The sequence below is a fragment of the Pantherophis guttatus genome, chromosome 5 (genome assembly GCF_059756535.1).
Source record: "Pantherophis guttatus breed Tessera chromosome 5, ASM5975653v1, whole genome shotgun sequence".
Taxonomy (NCBI): domain Eukaryota; kingdom Metazoa; phylum Chordata; class Lepidosauria; order Squamata; family Colubridae; genus Pantherophis; species Pantherophis guttatus.
In genome coordinates, this window is record NC_142067.1 from 24,297,583 (window position 1) to 24,321,255 (window position 23,673).

At 37.3% G+C, this 23,673-nt stretch overlaps 1 protein-coding gene across 3 annotated transcripts in view; it reads right to left on the reverse strand.

Moving 5' to 3' along the window:
• The window catches only part of FLT3 (fms related receptor tyrosine kinase 3), a 56,566-nt gene that overhangs the window by 16,929 nt on the left and 15,964 nt on the right, over positions 1-23,673 (reverse strand). For all 3 annotated transcript variants that reach the window (XM_034415143.2, XM_034415133.2, XM_034415125.2), the window contains exons 5-15: positions 20,101-20,215; positions 18,162-18,310; positions 16,604-16,743; positions 15,814-15,967; positions 13,270-13,435; positions 7,022-7,128; positions 6,666-6,774; positions 4,373-4,548; positions 3,020-3,105; positions 2,802-2,934; positions 2,607-2,711 (exon numbers count right to left, since the gene is read on the reverse strand). In XM_034415143.2, the coding sequence (XP_034271034.2) occupies positions 2,607-2,711; positions 2,802-2,934; positions 3,020-3,105; positions 4,373-4,548; positions 6,666-6,774; positions 7,022-7,128; positions 13,270-13,435; positions 15,814-15,967; positions 16,604-16,743; positions 18,162-18,310; positions 20,101-20,215 (1,440 nt within the window). The remainder of the gene's footprint in view (positions 1-2,606; positions 2,712-2,801; positions 2,935-3,019; positions 3,106-4,372; positions 4,549-6,665; positions 6,775-7,021; positions 7,129-13,269; positions 13,436-15,813; positions 15,968-16,603; positions 16,744-18,161; positions 18,311-20,100; positions 20,216-23,673) is intronic.

The following is a 23,673-nucleotide window of genomic DNA, read 5'->3' on the forward strand; positions in this document are numbered from 1 at the left end:
GGAAAATGATACAGTTGTTGACAGCTGTAACTGTTGTACAAGTTCATTGCTTGCACTAGGTTTTGATGATAACACGTTTCTAGCAAAACACCAGGATGTATGGCAAATTTAATACAAATTTATTTCTATGTTAAATAGTCTAGTTCTCCCATCATATATAGTACTTCAAGTGCATCTTTATGGCATGGAACCAATTGGTATCATTCTCTTTAGTGGATTTTTCCTCTTGCTCTTTTTTCAAATATTGCACCTAGAAAGGTATCCATTTGCAAAGGATATCAAAAGAATATATGTATATGAAATTGTTTAAATTAAGAAGAACTCTATAATTAGAATTCTTTCATATAATTTCAAATTAGATTCCTTTAATATAGTTTAAATTATATTAAAATTAGCTTTTTAAGTAAAAAGGACTTTTAGAAAAATGATGTAAAAAGACAATGTTCATTGAGATGGATGCTTTTTTTAAAAAGCATCTAATACAGAATATTGAAGAGCACACAGCAAAGTCACAGTGTAAAAACAATGATAGAATAATATTAGGTCAACATATCTGGCTACCGACTTGGACCAGAAATATATTGATTCACATTACTTTAGGGACTTTCATGGAGAAAATCTATGTAGTTGCTAAAAGTCAGCACTGACTTTATGGCATGTAATCAATAAGTCTGGTGAGTTAGAAGTTATCTATTTCAACATAAACTTCATATTGGCTGTATGTGTGCATCGCATTTATCCAACAACCAAACCATGTTTTAGTTAGTTCACATGACACATATATGTGTTGGTAATGAAATAAAATGTCATTGGCTAGATTGTAGTTCAATCTGTGGCATAGAGATAACTACTCTAATCTGTTCCTTACTGCTTTCAAATCTTAGAAAGAATTTATAACACACAAATATCAGAAAGCTAATCGTCTAACCCATCTTTTAGGATGTAAAGCAGGGGTGAAATGCTTCCGGTATGGACCGGATCACCCGATCCGGTAGTGATGGCGGCGGGTGGTTCGGAGAACTGATAGCAAAAATTCCTGCGCCTCCCCTATGCCCAGCTGAGCTGCGCGATCATCAGAGGCTTTTTTTTTACTTTTAAAAGCATTTTTTCTACAACCTTTTCCGACGAAAAAATGCTTTTAAAAGTTATAAAAAAAGCCTGTGATGATCGCGCGGCTCAGCTGGGATCCTCAGAGGCTTTTCAAAGCATTTTTTCCTGCAACCTCTTGGACGAAGAGGTGGTAAAAAAATGCTTTGAAAAGTCTCTGACGATCCCAGCTGAGTTGCCTGATCGGCAGAGAGGTATTTTTTTAAAAGCCTCTCTGAAGATCCCAGCTGAGTTGCCTGATGGCAGAGGCTTTTCAAAGCATTAGAAAAAATGCTTTGAAAAGTTAAAAAAAAAAGTTGGCCACGCCCACTCAGTCACATTACCAACCCCCCCACCAAGCCACGCCCACAGAACCGGTAGTAACAAATTTTACATTTCACCCCTGATGTAAAGTACATGCTACAGCATGGATTTCAGGTCAGAAGACTCTATTGCCTCCAAAAACCACACTCAAGAGATAGATGGCAATCTATAGATGGAAAATATTTGATTGCACTGAAATGGACAGGTTAACGATGGAAATTAAAGACAAAGGAGAAACAGAGTATTACCTGATATGGGACCTATGATACAATTGGCTAGACAATAGATGCAAAGGTTAGAAAATGGATGATGAAAGAGGATCAACAAGTTAGAAACAAATACAGGTATAAAGCTATATAGAAGAATATGTATTGTAATTTTTTTACTACTGGTTCTGTGGGCATGGCTTGGTGGGCATGGTGTGGCTTGGTGTGGCTTGGTGGAAGTGGCTTGGTGGGAGTGGCAGGGGAAGGATACTGCAAAATCTCCATTCCCACCCCACTCCAGGGGAAGGATACTGCAAAATCCCCATTCCCTCCCCACTCTAGGCCCAGCCAGAGGTGGTATTTGCCGGTTCTCTGAACTACTCAAAATTTCCACTACCAATTCTCTGAACTGCTCAAAATTTCCGCTACCAGTTCTCCAGAACCTGTCAGAACCTGCTGGATTTCACCTCTGATTGTAAGCAATATTGGTACTAGATTGTACATAATTGCAAATCAAAATATATAGAGTGATAAATGTATAGAGAAGTATGTTATAACCATGGATACAATAGATATAAGTATGTTGTATAATATCAAGTTCTTATTCTTTCTTCTATAGACTATACTGTATGAACAAGAGAAAAATGGTTGTAACAAGGGTATGACATCATGTATATTTTAAAAGGTGCTGATACAACCAGCATATCGTTGTTGCAAAATTCAAATTGTGATGTAAAATGAAGGAAAATGTACAATAAAAATATTAAAAGAGAGAGAGAGAGATGACATGATAACTTGTCATAAGAGAGAGCTGTTGGTCTTCTTTAGTTGTGCTTGAGGACCACCAATAATAACTGTTTAGAAAGGGATTGGTCAAGCACAAGCAACCAGACTATACACAAGTGTATAGAGTCCAAGCTTACTACTTTAGTGATGGGAGAAAATTGGGTTGATACAGAGAGACCACATTCTCCTTAAACTTTTGGCTACCTTTAAGCATTTTGACGGCAACTTGGATGGATGCTCCAGGTTCACTAATTCCATATGCAGTAGCATTCATGACTTTTCCAAAGGCACCAGAGCCCAGTACTTGCCCTATAAAAAAAGAAAGTATTCTCCTTATTTTACAATTTGTGTTTGCTTATTTCATGATTAGCTTCAGGAAGAGTACCATGGACAGCTCACCAAATTTCAGATTTTCTCTGGGAAACTCCCACTGGACATCATACTCCAACTCACTGAAATTAATGTAGATGTATTCATTGTTGGAAGAACCAACCATTTGTATCATATGCAGTTGTCTTTCATATCTAAATTGCTAGAGGGAATGGGACATTGTGAATGGTAAAAGCAACACACAAAGGGAGACAGAAATGAATAAAGAGTGTCAATTTTGCTGTTACCTTTTTATAATTTCGGTAAGTTAATATGCACAACCCAGCGATAATTGGAAAGCAGACTCCAAATGTTGCATATAGCAAAAGATTACCTGGAAAGCAAATGCAAAAATTCACGCAATTTGAAAAACAGTGAAAGAAGGAAGTAAATATTTACTCTCCTTGAATGAATGAATGCTTTCTGACAAAATTGACTGTAGAGTAAGTACTAAAGCTTCCCAGGATAGAATTTGCAAACCTTTGAGGTGCTGCATGATCCTTATTAGACTTGCAAATATATATAACATATACAGTACATTAATTCTTATAAACCAAGCCTTCCTGTCTTGAAGAACATGCCTCTGTCTATCAATGGAAAGTTAAGAATTGTTCATAAAAAAAAGCAAAGAATGAAAGTTTAGGTTTTAGGTTTAGGTTTTATTAAATTTGTATACCGCCCTACTCCCGAAGGACTCAGGGCGGTGAACAGGCACAGGATAAAATACAGAAATACAAAAGTTAAAAACAATTTAAAACCCAATTAAATAATTTGGCCCACGACAATTAAAATCCCAATAAATTTAAAACAAATTAAAATTTCAATTTAAAATTTAAAAGAAAGGGGAGAAAAATTAGGCCAGGCCAGCTTGCTGGAATAAGAAGGTCTTAAGAGCACGGCGGAAGGTGTGCAGATCTGGGATCCTCCATATCTCCGGGGGGAGCTTGTTCCAGATAGTGGGTGCCCCCTCAGAGAAGGCCCTCCCCCTGGGGGCTGCCAGTCGACACTGCTTGGCTGATGGCACCCGGAGGAGCCCCTCTCTATGAGAGCGTACCGGCATACAGGCCTACCTGTTCTGTTGGTGTGGCTTATTTTGTGAGTGTGGTTTGATGGTCATGTGACAATTCTTTAGGCTTTAGCAGAGGTACTGGTCTACCAGGCTTTTAACTGCTTGTAGAGCTGTACCAGTCTACCCATTTGTTTTTGGAGTGTCCTGGTCTACCCATTTGTTTTTGGAGTGTCCTGGTCTACCCATTTGTTTTTCAAGCGCACTGGTCTACCACCACACTGCCTTTTAACACTGATCAGCTGTAGAGCGGCCCTTTGAAGCCCACAGCAAGAGTTTAAACAGTTTTTTTCCTTCTAGCCGATCAGCTGGAACTTGGGAGGCAGCGAAAAATTGGGGGCGGGGCCAAATAAAAGGTAAGAATAATGCGGGGGGTGGGACGGCCCAGCTCCTGAACAAAGAGAACCGGTTCGGTGATGTCATATCATCACCGCTACTGGCTCGGCCAAACCGGGCTGAACTGGGAGGAACCCACCACTGCTCCATAGTATTTCACCATATCCTCAGTAGTCTAAACTGTGCAATTATACACTACCTTTTGGTTCGACAAAATAAGTTTCACAAGAATAGCCAACTGAATTGCTTGCACAGCATTCAACGAAATGTCCAGTTTGTATGTTCTTTGTATCTAAAGTGCTCCTTGAGATCCAGGAGCCAAATATTCTTCCTTGACGTCTTTCATTTGAAATTCCATCTGTGATTTCAGTGCAACTGAAAGAAAGAAAAATGTATTCACATTTTCTAATGCTCATGCAAACTATTGAAAATTCAACATTACAAATAAAAAAATAAGTGAGAACTTCTGGGGGTTCAGTAGGAGGAATTAGAAAAAATCAAGATGGCAACTTTGGATAAAGTCCTGCCCCCCTTTTGCATATATCACTGGACTGTGGATGGCATCTTGATGTTTTTGGTCTTCGGATTCCTTCCTCCTCCAAAACAAAATGACCCTGAGAATTTTATATAATCATGTACTTTAGCATTAGATATGAAGGAATGGTATAAGATGCCATCATTTTTTTAAGTTACAGGTTCTTTATATTTGGTAGACCTAACATGGAATGCATGTTAGAATATTGACTCACAGAAAGGGAATTCTCAGATTCCATCTGATTGCCCACCACCATTTAATCTAGAAGTGATGTAATATATTAACGAATCTTAGGGCATATTTTGGCCCTCGCTAATGTTGTCTTTATAGATTTTTGCTAGGGTATCCCATCTATCTGAGGGAAGATAATGAGAAGGCCATCTTAATTTCTGCAGTCCATTGTTGATTGTCCATACCCTAAGAAACATTTTTGATATTGCTTACTGTCAGATTATTCATGAACTGGTAGAGATATGGTAACAAGATCAGCCAATGAATAGGCATAACAACTAAGTCAGCTGAGACAGACTGGAGCCAAGGCGTGTCTTAATCTGCAGCTTCTGAGTCTGTGCAGAGAATTGAAACTGAAACCAACTTGTGTTTTCACAGTTGTGAACTTGTCTGCTCTGCTGAAATGAAACTAACTGTTCTGTCCTGCCTTGTGTTATAACTGCTACTACGTTGAAGAAGAATCTATATTGATATTGTAAATACTTCATCTGTTATTCTTGTATATAAAGAAGTTAATGAGTCCTGCTGAATCAGTTTATCTGTGTGTGGTTCTGGATTTGATTTTTTTAAGAAACTCTGATACTTACATGCTTTAAAACATGGGTGTAAAACTTGCTGCATCACGTTGCCATCATGTGACATTTCGTGATGTTTTCCCCATTCATGGAGCTGGGGTGGGTGTGGCCTGCATGTGACGCATCCGGCCCGCGGGCTGCCAGTTTTGACACCCCTGCTTTAAAAGAAGACCAACCTTACAAGCCATTATTTGGAAGAACAGAACTAAGAAAGGAATCAGTTAGCAGGGCCTTATTTTATCTTATCTATGGTGGCACAGTAGTTGCAGGCAAATTCTGCCCACAGCCAGGAGTTCAATCCTGACTGGCTGAAGGTCGACTCAGCCTTCCATTCTTCCAAGATAAAATGAGAACCCAGATTGCTGGGGGCAATATGCTGACTCTGTAAACTGCTTAGAGAGGGCTGTAAAGCACTGTGAAGCACTATAACTTTAAGTGCTATTGCTATCACTATTTGACAGTTTCTAGAACTATAACTACCAGAATTGTAATTGATGAGATGGCCTGGCATGAGAAGACTGCAGGAATGGAACTGGCATGATGTAACCCTATTTGCAGCAGGAAGAATAAAATGAGGAGCATTCTGGAAAATGGTAAACTGGGACCAGTGGTGGGTTGCTCCCGGTTTGGCCCAGTTCTATAGAACCAGTAATAAAACCGGCGGGAGGCTCTACCCACCCGCCACAACATCATCATGGGTGATCTGCGCATGCCCAGAAGCTTCTGCACATGAGCGCTCCCATTGCGAACCAGTAGTAAAGGTAAGTGGAACCCATCCCTGGCTGGGAGTCCTATTCTGTATGTAAGGGAATGTTCTGTATGTAAGGGAACACATACAGAACATCCGTATGTGTTCCCTTTCTCTAAAGTTCTTAGTTCAAGGTTTAGGACAAGATGGAAACTTTTCTCTATAATTTATTCAGAGAAATATTTTGAACTCTGACAGGTGCTCTAGGAAGAGATGTGTCATGGAATCCATTTGTCTGACCCAGTGAGGTCGATCAAATCTTTTATTCCTGTGGCATCTTATTTACATTTAAAAAAAAACCCATTATGTCAGTATTGTATGATCCATAACTATATCATAGTTAATCAATGGAGAGGAACCACTCACATCAATGGAACAATTCAAAGTAATTTTTTAAATTTACTTGATATGTTTTCTGTAACATTCCTTCCAGATCCACAATGAAGCAGGATTGCTTTCAGCCATGCAAGATAACTGATTAAATGTTGAGCTCATGTTTACTTTAGGCATGCCTGCAGAGATAGCAGCAAAGATGATAGATAGTTCAGTAATTCAATTTTGCAAACATTGCCAGAACAGTTTCCCAAAACTTAAGCCTTTTCTGTTTTAACTAGTTCTGATTACAAACCCCTTTGTCTAAATGGATGGATCTGTCTTTGACTCAAAGTCAAGTATATTTAAAGCCAAACCTAGCACAGAATAAAAGATATTACACAGCAGTACTAATTTTGTTGATCTTGTTTCTTAAAACATACTCACTCTTCACATAGAGTCTTAATGTCCTCTTCACAAACACATCAATATTTTCTGCATAAAATAAATATTCGCCCGGTTGGTTTTTATGATCACAAAAGTTTGCAGAGATGCTGTTTCATAAAGGAAGGAAGGAAGGATCATTCAACTGTACATTCAGGTGTAGTCTTTATTGAAAGGCTCTATGGTGAGTTCTTAAGCTACCCAGGTTACTCTCAAAGAATAAAAACCACCAAATAACATTGCAACCAAGTAATGTTGTTCTCTCATGAAGGTTTAAGAAGCAGAACCTTCACTATAGCATCGGAAACTATGGAAATAACTCATGGGAAAAATCATTTTCTTTTCCTTTATATTGCAATAAGGAAAGGAAGCTTCCTAATCTCTACAAGTGGGCCAACCAGACAGACTTTTAGGAAATCAACCACAGATACAATTTTACATTTGCATCTGGTCGTGTATTTGATCTTTCCTCCAATGCCATATAATACAACCCCTCCCACAAAACCCAATTTTTTTACTCTACCAAAACCTCCCAAACCCTCAGTTCTGCTGATTTGATCTGAAGCTGGGCACAGATGGATTTTGTGGATTTGAAGAATACTAATATTCCCTCATGTTATGAGACCAGAAAAAAGTTTTGCAATTAAGAATGCTCTTCCTGCTCTTCTTCAGGATGAAACTCTCTTCATTAAAGATAGTGGACCATATAATGTAGCATATTGCTGAAGGGCTGATTGGTAGATAGTTGTTTTTTAAACTTTTTGGTCTGGGGCTTAGGGGCATGACCAGCCCAACCTACCAGATCAACATTTCTAGCTAAGACTAGGAGCTGAGAGTCTCTATTCCTACTTCATTGTCTTAACTACTCTACCACACTGGCTCTCCAAATTTCCGATCAATAGTCCAGTCATTTATATAAACTAAAAACAGGATGGATAGGTAATAAGATAGGTATGTAGACAGATAGGTAGGTAGGTAGATAAACAGATAAATAAGATGATATAACCCTATTTCTAATCTTTTAAAAACTGTAATAACACAAAAAGTTCAGATTTGTATCCATTAAGGAAAGCTTTCATGTCCAGCTTTGATCTGGCGGGAGGGGGGACAGGTGAGAATCTACAGCACCACTATCAGAATAAACAGTAAACATAGTAGAGGTCAAGAACTTTCAATTCTTAGGTCAAATGAAGTCTTCCAGGTGTTTCAGTCTGAATCTTCAAATTTTGTTTTTTTTTTCCCTCTTCATTTATCCTGCTCCATAGTTACTCCATGAACTACAAAGCTTGTACAAATTGCAAAGAACAGAAAATGCCTGGATGTATTTTTGCCAGTTTTGTGGTCACTCATTTGGTATGCTAAATAAAGATAAAACCACATTTCTACCTATATTTGACTTTGACTGTCCTGTGGTGGCATGTAGCAACTAAAGATTTCAAGGGAAGTAACGAAACTTCCTTAACAGGAAAAAAAAAAAAAACCTTACCTCCTATTTTGCAAAAAGAGATTACAAAAAGAGGTTTGAATCCTGCATTTAGCCTGCACCAGCCATCTAGCCCTGTATAACACAGGTAAATGAATAGAGTGAAAGAGCATGCATTTTCTCTTTCACCTGGTCTCAAATTTACTACTGCAGGGAAATCTCAGATAAAAATACATATTGCTCAAACAGAAAATTCCTACCTCCACATGTTAACTTCATCTCAAAAATGCAGATTGTACTTTAATTATTTTCCCTGCACTGTGCTGAACTCAAGAACAGCAGAAGCAAATGATGCTGGCCTGGCATAGCACAAGGAGCAAGAAAGAGCAAAGCATGACATGTAGTTCAAAGGAGAAAAAAATGGGGCAGGCAGAAGACTCAGGATCAATTTATTGACAGCTGGAAATATATGAGTTGGACTCCTTCCTTCACTTTTCCTGTCAGGCATCAAGATAGTCACACAGCCTATTGGTATACACACCAAACAATCACTGACCCAGGAGTCTTTATTAGAATAACAGAGTTGGAAGGGACTGTGGAGGTCTTCTACTCTAACCCCCTGCCCAGGCAGGAAACCCTACACCACTTCAGACAAATGGTTATCCAACATCTTCTTAAAAATTTCCAGTGTTGGAGCATTCACAACTTCTGCAGGCAAGTTGTTCCACTGATTAATTGTTTTAACTGTCAGGAAATTTCTTCTTAGTTCTAAGTTGCTTCTCTCCTTGATTAGTTTCCATCCATTGCTTCTTGTTCTACCCTCAGGTATTTTGGAGAATAGTTTGACTCCCTCTTCTTTGTGGCAACCTCTGAGATATTGGAACTGCTATCATGTCTCCCCTAGTCCTTCTCTTCATCAAACTAGACATACCCAATTCCTGCAACCGTTCTTCATATGTTTTAGCCTCCAGTCCCCTAATCATCTTGGTTGCTCTTCTCTGCACTCCTTCTAGAGTCTCAACATCTTTTTTACATCATGGCAACCAAAACTGGATGCAGTATTCCAACTGTGGCCTTACCAAGGCATTATAAAGTGGTTATTATTAGTTATTTACAGCATCTCTGGAACAGCTTTAGAACCACAATATTACATCTTGCCATTAAGTCTTGCTGCAAAAGACAATTCACACAGCGTTATCCTGCTGTTGTCCATATTAGAAAACACCCAGCAGCCAGAAAAACAGGGGAATCAGAAGAAGATGTTGTTATGCCAGCACAGCGGCAGCTCTTTCAGTTCCCACAGCAAGGGCTGGTTTCCACTGTAGCTAGAAAAGAGTCTAGATGGTTTTTAACATGTTCCTTGTGGGTCAAAAAGAAAGAGCATAAATACAATGGGATTCTCAACAGGGGAAGGGCTACTTGCAGATTAGCAGTTTTGAAAGAAAAGAGATATCAGTAGTGTCTCACCCTTTAAGGAACCTCTGATCATGACTGATGACAGGGAAATAATAATAAAAAAGCCACACACATTGGAGGAATCTCATCATATAATTTTTGTTTGTTTGTTTGTTTTAGTCCTGAGATTTTCAGGTGTAAGATTTATCTAAAACAGAGGCCTTCAAACTTGGCAGTTTTAAGACTTGTGGACTTCAACTCCCACAATTCTCCAGCCAGCATAGCTGGCTGAAGACCTCTGACCTAAAATGTGGATGATGAATGTATTGGAACAACAGTTTAGCTGCAGTTTCATCAAAATTCATGTTGGTGGGATTTCACTGGTACTGAACAGAAATCCACAGGAGGATATTTTTGAAATCTATCAATATTTAAGCAGAGGGCTAAATTCAGTGGTGGGATTCAGCCAGTTCGCACCACTTCGGGAGAACCGGTTGTTAACTTTCTGAGCAGTTTGGCAAACTGGTTGTTGGAAGAAATTATTAGGGCAGAGAACCAGTTGTTAAATTACTTGAATCCCGTCACTGGCTAAATCTATGGGTCCAAAAGCTTGCTTAAAAATTATAAGAGGAAATAAGCAAATCACAAATAACTATGTTTCCATCAAATGTGTTATTTTTCTTAATAACATTTTTCTTGAGAATCAAGGCATATTATGTGTGATATGGGACATATAAGATCACTTTAAAAAAAAAGGAGTAGATCATTTTTTTTTACAAGCCCCATCTCTGAAGGCAAAATTGCAAGCATTAATTGGCTTTTTATTGCTGCATATTTGGTAGCCATAGAAAACCAGAACTGATTGTAGGTGAGTAAGGGACACAATTCTCCATTTTTCTTTAATACAAAGAAACAGGTGAGCTGCTCAAAAAGAGCACATTTCTCCATGATGGTCATAGAAATGTGTTTATCCATCTTCTCCTAGCCTCCAGCAGAATAGCTAAAAAAAAAAAATCCTTCTGACTTTATTTACAATATTGTAAGTAGAAAACAAAAACAAAAATAGTTATGCATAGATTTCAGTTTCATAAGATTGATTCAGTCTGGAAAATTAAACCAACTTCTGCTGCAAAATAAAGGAAGATTTGTTGTATCAACATTAATAAGTTTTGCTTGATGCTTGATTGAAGAAGTGAAAGCAAATAAAGAAGGAACAGAAAACTAAAAGGTACCTAGAACACTTTGTGGAAAATCTTAGAGGAAGTAGTAGGTGGAGTGGAATCAAAATACTAAAAAAGAAAGAAAAAAATTATGCGAGGAATTTATTTATTTATTTTCAAATGTAGAAATTCTTCTCATTGTATTATGCATTATTTGCCAAACCTTGCTCCTCTTTTCATCTGAGCAAAGAATGAGAACATTTGTTCACAGTTTTACTGGGATAGGCTCTTCAGCTTTTTGTTTTTTACTATAAATTTGCTAAAGTTGCTTCTACTCTCCAGTTTCTTGTTTCTTTTTTTCCTGATAGAAGTCATTGCTCTCTTTTATCCCCTGGACATTGCTGCTAATTTTGAACAGAGAAATAGCAGGTCTGATCCCTGCTTTGTTGTGTCTCCTCTGTTCTGCAGGAAAAGAGTCAAAGAATAATATACACTGCTCAAAAAAATAAAGGGAACACAAGCAGAAGACATCCGAGATCTGAATGAATGAAATAGCCTTATTAAATACTTTGTACTTTGTATTAAATACTTGTTAAATACTCTCGGATGTCTTCTGCTTGTGTTCCCTTTATTTTTTTGAGCAGTGTATATATTTAACACCTATCCTAAAGAAAACAAGACAAAAAAAAAATAAAGACAGACTCAAAAAGTATTCGAGAGGAACAAAAAAAGGCAACTATTATTAGTAATCATACTAATAAGCCAGCAATTCTGCACAGCAACTATATCAACCTAAGGCTGCGTTCATAAAATAAGGCATAGTTCCATCCAATTCTGTGCTAGGAATGTGACTTAATCTCTTTTGCTTTAGAGGGCAGGATTAAAACTAATGTAGAAACTGCAGGGAATTAAATATCAGCTCTGATTTAGGAGAATCTTCTTAAGAGTTCTAATTACAGGCTCTGGGATGGGCATCTACAGTATGGATCAAAATAAATGTAAAGATAATCACATCAGAAAAATATACTGTACATGGTAACCAAATCAAAAAAGGAGGCTGAACAGATGAGAAATGTAGGTTCCTTAGTCAGTCTTAAGTAAAAAGTGCTCTGAAATAGTTCTTTAAATAAACAAAATGCTTTCAGGGTAGAGGAATCCACAAAGCTGCATAGGGGCACCATGTACTTTCAAGGTCTGTTGCACACAGACCTACCAGCTTCCTCCTTATGTTTGAAAAAAGCTGAAGGCAGGAAGGGAAACATTTATTTTTCGACTTTAATGTTTGCAGAGTCATAGAAGCCAAGACACATCTCACTAAACTAGCACCTTTTTAATATCCAGCTTGCTATCTTAATAAAAAAAATACTTGGACGTTCCAAAATCACATGTAACATCCATTGCCTAGAAATTAAAAGTACAGTAACAACACCCCCACCACCCCCACAAACCAATAAAGTCTTAAGTACATCAGCACATGACATGACCAAACAGCTTCATAGTGGGACCAATCATCAATAATGCTGCTACTACTGTAAAGCCAGCTTTAAAAAGTTCACCAAAAATACAGCCTTGCTGGTCCTCATTACTGCCTGATAGAAGGAGGGACAGATAATTAATTAATGCTGGAAGAGAAGAGGGAACATGCAGAACAAAGAAATGAAAATGAAAATAACTTGAAGACACACAAATATTTTCTGCAGCTTTCTCTGCCCTGATATCCCTCAGTATCACCTGTTCTATACCTCAGTTTTAAAAATACCCTGGTTCTGGCAGCTGCTATTGTAATTTTTCACACTTTGACCTGGAATGGTGTTAAGAGCATACTGGGAAATTCATCAATAGGAATGAATTGATTTTGTTTGTTTGTTTGTTTGTTTGTTTGTTTGTTTGTTTGTTTGTCTGTCTGTCTTAAGTTTATACCCCAAGGGAGAAGACTGAACTCAACCAAACTGAAGCACCTTCAAATCAGATTGATGCTTAAATTTTTACACAAAAATCTGTGCAACTTCAATATGCTGAATACGTGATGTATTCATAACTCTCTGCTGCATTCTGGAAAAAAGCCCCTGATTTGACAAGGCACTGGTAGGGTGCACCACATTAAAGTTCTCTATCATGAACTTTTTAATTTAACTGGAGAAACAATAGATTGCGGCATACAAAAAACAAAAACATGTACAACAAATAAATAGCATAGTTTTAAGCATCTTATCAGAAGTGGAGAAAATGTGCCAAAGCCCATTGCAGAAAAGTAATCAAATAAAGTGAATTACCTGTAAGTGTCTGTGTAAGTTTGCTGACATGGAAATGACATTTTAGAAAATATCCAAATGCATCTGATTGGTGGATAGGCTTTAAGTTTAACTTCAAGGCAGGTCTTTTCTTCTATGCCAACTTCAAAATCTTCCTTTGCATTGGTTATATTGATAAACCCTTTGTCTGTTAAATGATAGATCAACATTGTGTGGCAGAATTCAGTATTTATTTGAAGGATTTGAACATTAAGCACCTTTAATATTCCTTGGTCTACAGCAATTAATTATTGCTGTATTGATTATTGAATGGATGGGTGCAGTGGTGAAATCTGAACCGGTTTACTACCGGTTTGCTGGCTGCGCATGTGCGCTGCGCGCCAAACGCCTATTCGGCCAAATAGATTGTTAAAAATGCTTTTAAAAGTAAAAAAAAAAGGCTCTGACAATTGCGCAGCTCAGCTGTGATCGTCAGAGCACTTGTTTTACCTTTTAAAAGCATTTTTTACAATCTATTCCTATAATTCGGGCAGGAAAAGCGAGCCAGAAAGCAGTGGCAAGTGGGTAAGAGGGCAAGCGGGCGACCAGGTGATTGGGTGGGCATGGGTGGGGGGGGCAGGGATTTTTGCTACTGGTTCTCTGAACCACCCACTGCCATCGCTACCGGATCAGCTGATCCGGTCCGAACCGGGAGCATTTCACCCCTGGATGGGTGTCAGACTTTCATTCTGATAGGGGCACAAATATGAGAATACATTGTAGGCCCTCCTAGTTCATGTTTTTTATAGTTCAGCTATATGTTTACAAGTAGTAGTGGCAGCTACATTTGCTTAAGAAGGCTAGAGACTGATCTTTAATGTGATAACATTCCCTTGTTATACTGTATTGTATGTTTCTTGACAACTGAGAGGCAGAGGATAGAAGTTCTATTTGACTCTCAATTAATAGACATTAGCCATTTCTTTCTCCAATAAAGATGATGTTAAATTATAGTTTTCATAATCATCCAATGAACGTGGTCAATGCTACCTATACTGGAAGGCCTATCTTTAAACATAATACCTTTTGAATACAAAGTTTTGAAACCAACAGAGTTAGTAAGCCTTGCAAGCAGAGCATAACATGTTCAAATTATTTTGATTTTTCACCAGTAGTTCCTTGTAATCTATCAAAAATTATGTTTTACAAAAATAAATTTCTTTCTGTGCAGAAGAAAATAGTTTTGAAGATTGCTGGACAATGATATGCATGTTTGAATAGGATTGAGAAGATCTGAAGTGTAATATAAGTCAAATAACTCAAATGTAGTAACATTTCTATTCTCCTATACCAGAGGTGGACAATTAATTTTCCCAAAAGGCCATTTGAAAAACTGGGGCTGTGAAGGCATATAGGCACCCACGGACTCACATATGTAAATTAGAAAAAAACAGTTGCATTCAAAATAAAAGCAATGCAATTGTATTACTTCCAGTCGTGTGTTTCCCCTGGTTCGCACCGGTTCTATAGAACCGGTAGTAAAACTGGTGGGAGGCTCCGCCCACTGACCCTGATGTCATCAAAATGCTTCTGTGCGTGCACAGAAGAGCGTGCCCACACGCGGCCTCATTGCAAACTGGTAGTAAAGGTAAGTAGAACCCACCTCTGATTGCATCCATGATATACACTTATTTACATTTGATTTCTAATTTCTGACTGATATCATGTGGGCCAGACAGGGATGATACAGAAATATCTAGCACATTTGATTGCTTATTTTTCCTCCCCTTTTAGAAAAACCAAATATTCATTTGCATCAAGAATAATGACAAATATGAGTTCAAACTCCTATTACAATTGAAATTAACCATAGTTAAATCAATCATGTGACTATATGATAAGCCTAGAAAAGAATGGAGAGACTGTCTAAAGTGGAATGTTCTAAATCTTAAATTTTAATTAGAAAATATGAGGGGTAATCCATGAGCCACAAGTAATCATAGAATCAATGTTTCAGTTGCCAATTTCTAATGGCAAAACAAGGAAATTAGATTCTTATACCTTTGCACAGACTCAGAGGACTTTAACTGGCCAATAACCCTCCACTCCAATAATCAAGAGAAAAATTGGCCACAATCCACTGGCATGAGATACAGTTTTTGCGGGGGTGACACAACAACATGTGTTTATCTTCATTGTCAACATTTTATAGAAAACAACATACATTTTATCCAGTGGTGGGTTTCAAATTTTTTTACTACAGGTTCTGTAAGTGTGGCTTGGTGGGGATGGCATGGCTTGATGGGCGTGGCTTAGTGGGCGTGGCAAGGGAAGGATACTGTAAAATCTCCATTCCCTCCCCAATCCAGGAGAAGTTTACTGCAAAATATCCATTTCCTCCTAATCAGCTGGGACTTGGGAGGCAGAGAATAGATGAGGGTGGGGCCAGTCAGAATTTTTACTACCGGTTCTTCGAACTACTCAAAATTTCTGCTACTGCTGGCCAGAACCTGCTGAAACCCACTTCTGATTTTATCCTATCAATTATCTCTACTGCATATATCAACGTAAATAAATATGTCTTACCTAAAATTCTAACTATAGCAGTTTTCTTGGCAGCAATTTCTTCAGAAGAACAAGTATAATTACCACCATTATGTTGTTCCACAGATGACATAAATGCATACAGAGTCTTAACCCAAGATGAATTCAATTGCCATCTTCCTTCTAGCGTCATATTCTAAACGTTTAAATAAAGATTTGAATGTAAGAGTCAATAGCTTTTATTCAGGGTGGACCTATATAAAATTTCACATTGGGGGATATGTTAGTGGTGAATGAATATGGAGATTCTCAGTCATCCAGGTCATGGTTGTCCCAAAGGTGTTTTTTCAAGAGGCAACTGGACTTTGTTGTTTTTCTTTGAATACGTTTCGCTTCTCATCCAAGAAGCTTTTTGAACTCTGAATTGGATCCTTCCATTCCCCACCATCCAGTCAGAGCTGAAAAGCTTCTTAGATGAGAAGTGAAAAGTCAAACTTAGAGCAAACTCTCAAACCAAACAAACAAAAGAAGAGTTTAACATTATAGGATAGGAAGGGAATTAACTTTTGAGAACAACTCCGATGTAATGTAAGAAAGGAGGCTATTGAAAGAAATCTAGCAAGTTAAGAATGCTGAACAACTCAAACATTTTGTAAAGAGAATGGTTAGTATGTTTCATAGCAAATTGAATGTGGTAACTGTTCTTATTTGAATTGGGAAGTATGAGAAATGAAGTATGCTAAAATCATACATTTTATTTCAGTTAGTATTTAATATAACCAGTTGGAGTAGTTAGTAGTAACTATCACAAGAAAATGGATCATTTCATTACCTTTGTTAATTGCTTGTTTCCAAAATGCCACTTATTTCCAAACTGATGAGTGTTATATTTGGATCTGCATCTTAAGAACAGTGGATCTCCAACTCTGAGAAATAGTTCCTGCCCAATGCTTTCTGATTTTCTACTCAGATCTGTATTTTGACCAAACACCATAAACCAACATGCTGAAATCTTTTATAACTTCCACTATGAAATAATACAAGAGGGCCTTATTTTTCTAGGTGAGACATTACAGTTCTTGCATTGTGAAATTGGTGGGTTAGGGGATGCCAGAAGTAAGATGGATGTTCCACGTGACTCATAAATGGTAAACTGCTGGCTTATGATTTAAACTCTAAGAATGTATTTGTGTCCCTCAGTTTAGGTGAGGGGTGTCCACTTGTGGCAACATTAAAACTTATGGACTTCAACTCCCAGAATTCCCCAACCAGCATACCAAGCCCCCCAAAAAACAAAACACCACAATTTATCAAAACCTTAAAATTATTTCCTCAGTTTATACAGATATATATTAGAACATGTAAATAATGCATTGTAACATTTTGCACAAATACCTCTCTAATACATAACATATATACAAATAGTGTTATTTACTTCCAACAAAAGAGTTAGGGTTAAAGTCAGAGTTAAATTGCACTGGTATTAAGATCTGTAGCTCATGTTTGAGCTTGTGCATTTGAATCTGATTATATGCTAAAGCAACCAAACACACTTACCAGTCTTTCCTAGATATAATAATAAATCTAGTCTAAACATCTGGCTGACTTTGGGACCAGCCATAATAATAATATAAATTTATATGCCGCCTGACTTCCAGTTATTTTGGGTGGTTTATGCTTCCAATCCAGTTATAGCTTCAAATATTGCCGGGGGGGGGAACCTTTTAAATTCTTTATGGAGTGAAGTAGTAAGGGCAATCCTCTGACTATATGCCCATGAGTAGTTCTTTCTATGCTGAAGTTTATGCTTGAGTTTAGGAATCCGAAGGCACAGTTAACATAAATTAATATACTCCAAGCAATATAGCCTAAGACATAAGCCTAAAATTGAAAATCAAGCTTGTCAGATGTTACATCTTTTATATCCTGCCCTATGGAACAGAGAGTTGGCCTCTGACAGAAAGCCACTTGAAGAGACTAGAAGCATTTGAAATGTGGATTTACAGGCAGCTGTTACGTGTAAGCTGGGTTGACAAAATCAGAAATGAGGAGGTGATAAGCTGCCTGGGAAAACCAAGGGAAATCATCAAAACCATAAAAAAGTGAAAGTTAGAATATTTTGGACATGTGATGTGACACCCGGAAAAATATGGCCTACTTCACTTAATCCTCCAAGGAAAGATTGAAGGCAAACAAGATCCAGGCAGAAGAAGAACATCATGGCTTCAAAATCTAAGGGACTGGTTTGGGCAAAACTCAGCAGCACTTTTTTGTGCCGCTTTTGATAAAAATAGAATCACCACCATGATCGCCAACGTCCGATGACAGATATGATACAAGAAGAAGAAGAAGATATCATAAGGCAGACTCGGTTTGTACTTGAGTATTACCTATTGTATAAAGCTCTGTGCATACTTTGCTCCAGTTATTACCGATAGTTGCACAGCACCATACATGTGGTTCAAATGACAGGCCCTCTTTTCTTAAAGAAAGCTGTCCTTTCTGACTTTTCATCAGGTCTTCAGAAACAAATCTACACCTATAAATCAAAATAGCAACAGATTAATATAAAATGTTGGTGATGGTAATACTGATTTAAATGATAATCCTCTTCATAACTTTTTAGTATAGCAAAAATATAGCAGCGCAAGTAATGATATTCTATTCTTTACAGGTCATAGGTACTTTATGCTGCTTCCTAAATAAAGATTAATTAATTTATCATCATTTAGGAATGGGGAAAAAACTATATCTGAATAGTTTAGTGACTATTTAAGTTAGGAATTATGCTTCATCGCTGAATAGCTGTAGCTGTTTCAAAATGCCCACAGTTACAATGAAGTACAGTAGATGAGATTGTGATAACTGCAAAATATTTATATGTTTTATTGTAAACTGCCAAGTCTAATATAAACTAAATGAGCATGATCATCAATAAGGAAGGGGCTCATATACCAAAGATCTGCATAAAATCTATTCCTACTTGCTGGCTCCTTGTCTTGAGTCACATTGCACCACCAGCTTTAGGATGGCAGGAAGTCTTAGTGAAGGAGTACAATTATGAGAAAACCACTTCTTCCTGTGCACATTGATCTTCCTCATCTATCAATTGGCAGGCTTAAATCCAGGAAGCCCTGTCTGGCACTCTCTCAACAGCTGTCTAACAACTTTGACATCAACACACAATGGAAAGCCAAATGGGCTGCTGAACGCCCAGATACAGGTAGTTACATAGATGACCCTACGTAAAAGGTGTCAGGTTTTGACCTTCCTCGCCAGCATTGGTCAACTCTGAACAGGATCCGTACCAAACATGGTGTCTGCCAGGACTCATTGTCTAAGTGGGGTCTTGTCTCTACCCCTCAGTGTGACTGTGATGTTCCTCAGCAAAATATCCATCACATTGTGTCTGAATGTCCATCAAGAGCTTACACTGGCCTGATTTTTTCAACATAGATCACCCTGTCCTTGAATGGCTGGGTGGACTGGACATTAACATTTGAACCACTATAAGTCCATGTATTTGTCATACACTGAATAAATAAAAACCAAAGATCTGAGTCCATTATATCAATCCTTATTTTACTACTAAAGTCTCTTAGTTGTTTGATAGGTTTCATTGGCAGCTCAGAACATCTACAAATTCCTGTAATCTAGGCTGAGCTACACAAAATCTAAAGCAGGTGTTGTCTGGGCATTTAAATATATAGCCAAATATAAGGGGAAGTTGGTTCAAACATTTTCTGAAACTTAATTCCTAGGTTTCTTACATTCTAGAAGCAATGAGGTTTTTGCTAAAAGAGTGATATTGCCTACTGCTCTCATAGCCATGAAATTCACATAGCAAGAAATTTTAAGGCAGGAAGATCATTTTGCAATTTCAATGGATGAGTGTGGAAGTTATCGGAGATAAATAAATTCTATATAAATAAACTCATAGCATTTGCCATAGCATTTTGTCAATTTACTGCATGACATCCTCTTTTAGAAAAATATCTCAGTCAAGGAACTACTATCTCAGACAAACAGTAAACAACAGCCTAATCAAGAAACCACCAAGAACAACTATGCCAAAACTCACAGAGCAAGCCACTTATATATAAACGGAAAGCAAATCCCAGTCCTTTCTAGTACTGATGGTGTAATCTAGTTGGGTAATGAAGTGTCTGCAAGCAAAGCAAGATCAGAGAGCATCAAGGATCCCTTGGTTCAACCCTGAACTACAAATATTTTCTTCTATGGGCACCTTCTCTCAGATGATACATAAATAATGCAAAAATTGAGAGTCCCAGAAAAGAAAAAAAAAGACAATAGTTTGGAGCTACATACTTGTCATCAGGAACCTGGCAAGGCAACCATTCAAGAACTGGTGTAGGATGTCCTTCTGATATGCACCTCACACTTTCATCTCCATGTTTTATGAAATATGGCTTTCCTGGGCTTCCTATTGAAAATGATGCGTAAAGTGCTTTTTTAGTGCATTTTATGTATGCATTTTGTACATGAATCTTAGTTATTTTTTTAATGACAAAAATTATGCAAAGATTTTGTCTCTGCTATATACATAATGAAATTTCTATAGTTGCTCATCTCCAATTCTCTTGGTTGTCTTTCTATATTTTTCTATCTTTGTAAAACATCTAGAAGCCCTGGTGGTGCAATGGTTAGAATGCAATAATTCAATTCTAAAAATAGTATTGCAGGCTAACTCTGCCCATAGTCTGATGTTCGATCCTGACTGATTTAAGATTGACTCAGCCTTCCATCCTTCTGTGGTCAGTAAAGTGAGGTCCCTGATTGTCCCTGTTGGGGGCAATATTTGGGGGCTGACATTTGTAAACTGCTCAGAGAGTGCTGTAAAGCACTATGGAGCAACTTATAAGTCTAAGTGCTATTGCTAGTTTTATCTTTGTTTCCATCATGTCCATAAATTGCTCATTAATTCCTCATAAATTGTCTTTTGTTACTTCAACTTCTCAACTTTCACTTTTTGTGGATCTCATCAGCTCCATCCAACCATGACTTTCTGGGGCTTCCCCTTGTGCATATTGTTTTGTGATTCAAATCTAATTTATTCTCTCTACTACTATTATTCTCTCTCAAACCACCATATATTTCTTTCATGCTAGCTTCTTGCTCCTCTATTTAGTTGATATTCATTCATTAATCCTTGATCCTACCTTTTCTTATTTCACCATTTCCAATGGATGTGTGTGTGTGTTTATTTATTTGTTTGTTTATGTAGCTTCTGTCATTTCTTTGAAACTGTCAAAGAATAATAAACTGTCATTTATTAAACCTGAGAGTTTCCCCCCTCAATTTGCATTATAGTTTTGGTATACAGATATGTCTTCTGATACTTGTGTACGGATATGTCTTCTGATATGTGTACTTACAGTTCAATTTGCCTCATCTATATTGTTTTTGCAAACCATTTATGACCATTTTTTAATGCAAGCCAGCACAATATATTTTTTTAAAAAAATAAAAAGCAAAAAATTAGCACTGCTATGAAAAAATTGAGAACTCTGAATTCAAACGATAACCAAACTTCAGCTTGACATTGGCTAAAAAATATAACATTAGACAAATTACTATTCAACATTAATTTCTTCCCTTCATCATTGCTAAAGGTGTTTTCTAAATAATTATTGGCCATGCTTGGGCGGGGAATACAGATACTTTTTTGGAATGGAGATAATTGGCTCTGTTTAGTCATGCAAGGACACATTTCATAAAATATGAATAAATACTGTATGTAAGCTGCAATATAAACTATATTTGATTAAATAACCTCCTGAGTAACTAAAGAAGCCAGGAAGCTTTTTAATAACAATTGTAAGGGCTTCATTGCAATCAGGAAAAAAATCAAGATACTAAGGGATAGAGTGATATTATCTTCCAAGCCCAAACTCTTAACTAGAAGCCATGGTTTCCAAATGAAATTCATTGAAAACTAATTAGATGGTAGCTTCTTTTATTTGCCAGCTGGTCCAAAGGTGAATCAAAGTGCCTAGGCAAGTTGCAAAAAAAGGGCATTCATCTTAGTTTATCATTTGACCGTGTATGTGCATGTGGGAATTGAACTTTGGTGTTGAACATTTAGTCCAATTATTTCTATCAAAAACAGAACTGTGTAAGATTGTTACTAAAGTATTGTAACTATATTGTTACTATAATAAGGTTATATCCTAATTCTTATTTCAGCAGACTTCCTCAAACTGCACTCTCAGGTGAATTAGAGGGCCGATTGCTATGCTGTGCAGGAATTGTGGAAGTTGCTGTTGCAACAGATCTGAGAAGGCCTTAGAGCACATATTTGATTACTGAAAGTAAATTGTATTATCTAGGTTAATATTTTGGTTTAAAATAATGCCTTGGAAAGTTGGGGGTGAGTTGTGGCTTAGAGGAAGAGAATCCATGCATACACCTTTCCCCCATCTTAGTTATCTCAATCATACAATGATTATATGATGCTAGTTTTTCAGCTAGCGCAATCGGTTCTGCCAAACTCTTTAACAGAAAATTCGTCTTCTTGATAGAACTCCTGCATTGCATTTCTCATGGCCCTTGGAGTCAACCGCATTTGTTGAAATCTGATTTCAACAAATTTGTAACTTTGTCTTTATTTATCTATATACGTATCTTTATTTCACGTTTTGGGCCATTTTGTGCACGGAGTCCTGCTCTGGGTATCAGTAGTTTGTGTTCCCTGTATTTTTTTTTTTCCTGAGTAATGTAAAAACTAGAAAGACCACAGAAAATGTCAGTTTTGAGCAGCAATAATTTCTGATTCAAAAGCTAAAGTCTCAAGTTCAGTTCAATTCTGAGTGAGGTTATGAGCTTGTAGGGGTTTTTTTTGACAACAGTATAAAAATATTTTGCATTGCTTTTCATCCCCCACTCCCAATTTTCTGATCCAACCTACAGTCCTGAAATTTTTTGGTGTTTTTCAATTCTGACAAGGCCCAAGCTTGTTTAGGTTTTTGAAATCAGCCAATGGCAGCTTGACGTTGCCATCTAGGTGGACAATTCCTCTAGAACTTCAACATTAGGCTTTTGCTCTCTGATTCTTAAATATATTCTTAAATATAATTTCTTGCCCAATTAGCTGACTCTCTTATACTTTTTAAAAAGGGGAAACAATGGTAATTATTTTTAAATAGCCTCATTTTAAAAACTTTGAAGACATTAAAGTTCCATGAGCTACTATTTTTATACAAATTTGTCAAGTACAAAACAGGGGTGGGGAGGTGAAAACCTATGTTTAGAATTAAGGAACAACAAGTTGTTCTTTTGTTTTCAGTACAGAGTTCACTCATACAGCAGCCCCACTCTCGGTTATCTTCGTGTTATCAGCCTAATTTAAGTGGCATGGTAGCTTTCAGCACTGTTGTGGTCAAACTGTTGGGAATCAGAAACTCTTGTTGCCAGATCACAGCTCATTCAGAGAACTACCAGTCAATCTTGTTATTCCAGGAGGCTTAGAAGTGTCCCAGCACCACTGCCATGTCAGTTTGATACTTTAAACTTTAGGGAAACATGAATTGACTCAAAGCATTTCAGAGCTTCTCCTTATGAAGGTTGAAACTGCTCTAGCTTTAAAGTAGTGAGAAGAGTGGAAAAATATCCCACAATAATGGAACTAACATGGAAGGTGGATTATAAATAGAAAAAAGGATAAATGGTTTAAGAGCACAGCATCCAAAACATTTTCAAGTTTCAAAATTTTTCATTTCTACCCATTTATCTCTCCTTTAAATGTTAGTCAGAACAGCCCTTATTGGGGAGCTATTTATGTATTATCAAAAAAATGGTCTTGCTTTAATGCACCCCATGCCAAAGGGAATGCACTTTACATGTAGAGACCAAAATGTAGAAATAATTATTGTGATTAAATAG